This window comes from Hylaeus volcanicus, unplaced genomic scaffold, assembly GCF_026283585.1.
Source record: "Hylaeus volcanicus isolate JK05 unplaced genomic scaffold, UHH_iyHylVolc1.0_haploid 11655, whole genome shotgun sequence".
Taxonomy (NCBI): Eukaryota; Metazoa; Arthropoda; class Insecta; order Hymenoptera; family Colletidae; genus Hylaeus; species Hylaeus volcanicus.
The window spans coordinates 544-2,948 of NW_026532734.1; the positions used below are offsets into that span (position 1 = coordinate 544).

At 66.6% G+C, this 2,405-nt stretch overlaps 1 protein-coding gene across 1 annotated transcript; it reads left to right on the top strand.

Moving 5' to 3' along the window:
- The first annotated feature begins 1,268 nt into the window (after nucleotides 1-1,268).
- LOC128882413 (uncharacterized) lies at nucleotides 1,269-1,967 on the top strand. The gene has a single exon (XM_054134011.1). It carries the CDS (start codon nucleotides 1,269-1,271, stop codon nucleotides 1,965-1,967), a length of 699 nt encoding a protein of 232 aa, XP_053989986.1.
- The last annotated feature ends 438 nt before the right edge of the window (nucleotides 1,968-2,405 follow it).

Here is a 2,405-nt window from a genome sequence, read left to right on the forward strand (position 1 = left end):
GACGGCAATGTCACACGGTCATGCACCGTTGTGTTGGAGGGGTTACCATGCCCGGAAGTGGTCGAGGAGGGAGGTGTGACGTCGAGGCCCAGTTCAAGGGCTTCGTCGACACGCGGGATGGGGGCTGCAGGCCCATCTGCAGCAAGCTCGAGAGGTCGCCGGTCCTGAGTTGGCCTTGCTGCTCTCGATCCGGGAGCGGGGTCACGGCTGGGGGTGAACGAGGACGATGGCGTCTCTATGACGTCAATGTCCTCGGCCTCGTGCGCTCGGGCCAAACGACGCGCTGGTGCGGACCGGCCGGTGTCGCCGCCTGTAACCCGGGAGGCCGCCAAAAAAGCCCGGGTCAGGGATGCCTCCTCCCCTGTAGGCGTCGGCGCACCGACTGCAGCCCTGTGGGACAGGATGCAGTCGGATGGCCAAACGCTCAGGGAGGAGAACGGCAGCATCCGGCGGGAGGTCGAGGGCCTCCGAGAGACCCTCGACGCTGTGCGTGGGGAGATGATGGTCCTCAAGAGGAGGCTTGATGCTCCCCTAGCAGGGCCGTCGTCTCCACCTGCCCGGGGAGGTCGGTTCGACACCCACTCGCCGCCTCCGGCGACCACCACGGCGAGGGACGATGGGGCTCTCCTGGCCAGGATTAGGGCTCTGATTGATGCGAAATTTGCGTCAATCAGAAACGAGCTCCTCCTGGGCTTTCGGGATCCCCAGCCACGCTCCGCAAAGCCACTGCAGGGTGGATATGCCGGAGCAGGGGGGGGGGGGGCAGACGACCTCTGCGGCTGCGGTTCGTGCCGTGGCTTCCCCTACGCCGGCGGTTAGAAGAAGGGGAGGAAGAGGGGGGCCCAGGCCGCCCAACCATCCACCGTTCCGCAGCGGTTGTTGCCTTCTCCCCCCACTAATCCTGCGACGGCACCGGGCAATCCCGATGGGGCTGCCTGGTCGCAGGTGGTGGGGCGGCGGGCGAGGAGGGCGGCACGCTGTCGGTCGCCTTGGCCCCTGTCCAAAAGGGCGCGGGTAATGGGAGCGCGAGGGCGCAGAGGGCACCTCCACGCGTGGTGGCCCCTCCCCGTTCGGCGGCGGTGACAATCACCGTCCCGGAGGAGAGCAGGGTCACCTACGAGGAGGCCATTAGGAGGGCTCGCCAGGACGTCGACCTGGGAGCCCTCGGGATTGAGGCCCTCTCCTGGAAGAGGGCCGTCACGGGGGGCCTGATTATTTAGGTCCCGGGCGCCGATGGGGGCCCGAAGGCAGACGCCCTGGCGGCCAAAATGACCGCCGCCTTGGGGGGCCTGGAGGTTAGGGTGGCTAGGCCCGTCAAAAAGGCGGAATTCCGCTTGACGGGGCTGGACATATCCGTTACCCCCCAGGAGGTAGTTGCGGCAGTTGCGAAAGCCGGGGGCTGCATCGCCGAGTCCGTGAGGGTGGGGGAGCTGAAGGCCCCGCCCAATGGACTCGGCACCATTTGGGTGCAGTGCCCAGCCGTGGCGGCCTTGGCCATCGAAAAGGCCAAGCGAATTAGGGTGGGGTGGTCCCTCGCCCAGGTGGTGGTGCTGGAAGCCCGGCCGCTGCAGTGTTTCCGCTGTCTTGCCGTAGGGCATGTGCGGCAGCGGTGCACTGCGGCGATTGACCGGAGCGGGCACTGCTATCGGTGTGGGAGCTCCACCCACAGGGCCGCCGAATGCCGTGAGGCCCTGCACTGCGCGGTGTGCGCCGAGTTGGGCCGGCCTGCGGGACATAAGGCGGGGAACAAGGCGTGTTCCCCGCCCCCAAAGAAGAAGAAGGGCCGAAGGGGGGTGGCAGGTGTGGCGCCACCCTCTGCGGCAGCTCAGGGAGGTGGAGGGGATGCTACACTCCCGTCTACCTCCTCTGTGCCAGCTGCGATGGTGGTGGAGGCCGTGGCGTCAGGGGAGGTGGTTTCCCTCCCCCTACCCACGCAGCCGTCTGAGGGAGGTCCTGTGACGGCCTAGAAATGGCGCACAGGGCTTCCCTTGGGGTATTGCAGGCCAACTTGAACCACTGTCGCCGGGCACCTTATGGTCCACTGCCTGGCGGAGTGGCGGGTTGGTCTAGCGGTGGCCACGGAGCCGTACCAAGTACCCGACCATCCACACTGGTTCGGGGACGAGGACGGCCTCGTGGCGATGTGGTACCGTCGCCATTCGGCGACTGTTCCCCCCTGCACCGTGGTCGAACGGAGCACGGGGATGGTTTTGGTAAAATGGGGAAGGTTCCTATTCGCAGGATGCTTCAATTCACCCAATTGTAGTGCTGCCGAACTCGGGAGGTTCTTGGACCGGCTGGGGGCTATGTTAGCCCCCTATATGGCCGACCCACTGCTGGTCCTCGGGGACCTCAATGCGAGGTCCACCGCGTGGGGTAACCCGAGGACCGGCTCCCGAGGCGGA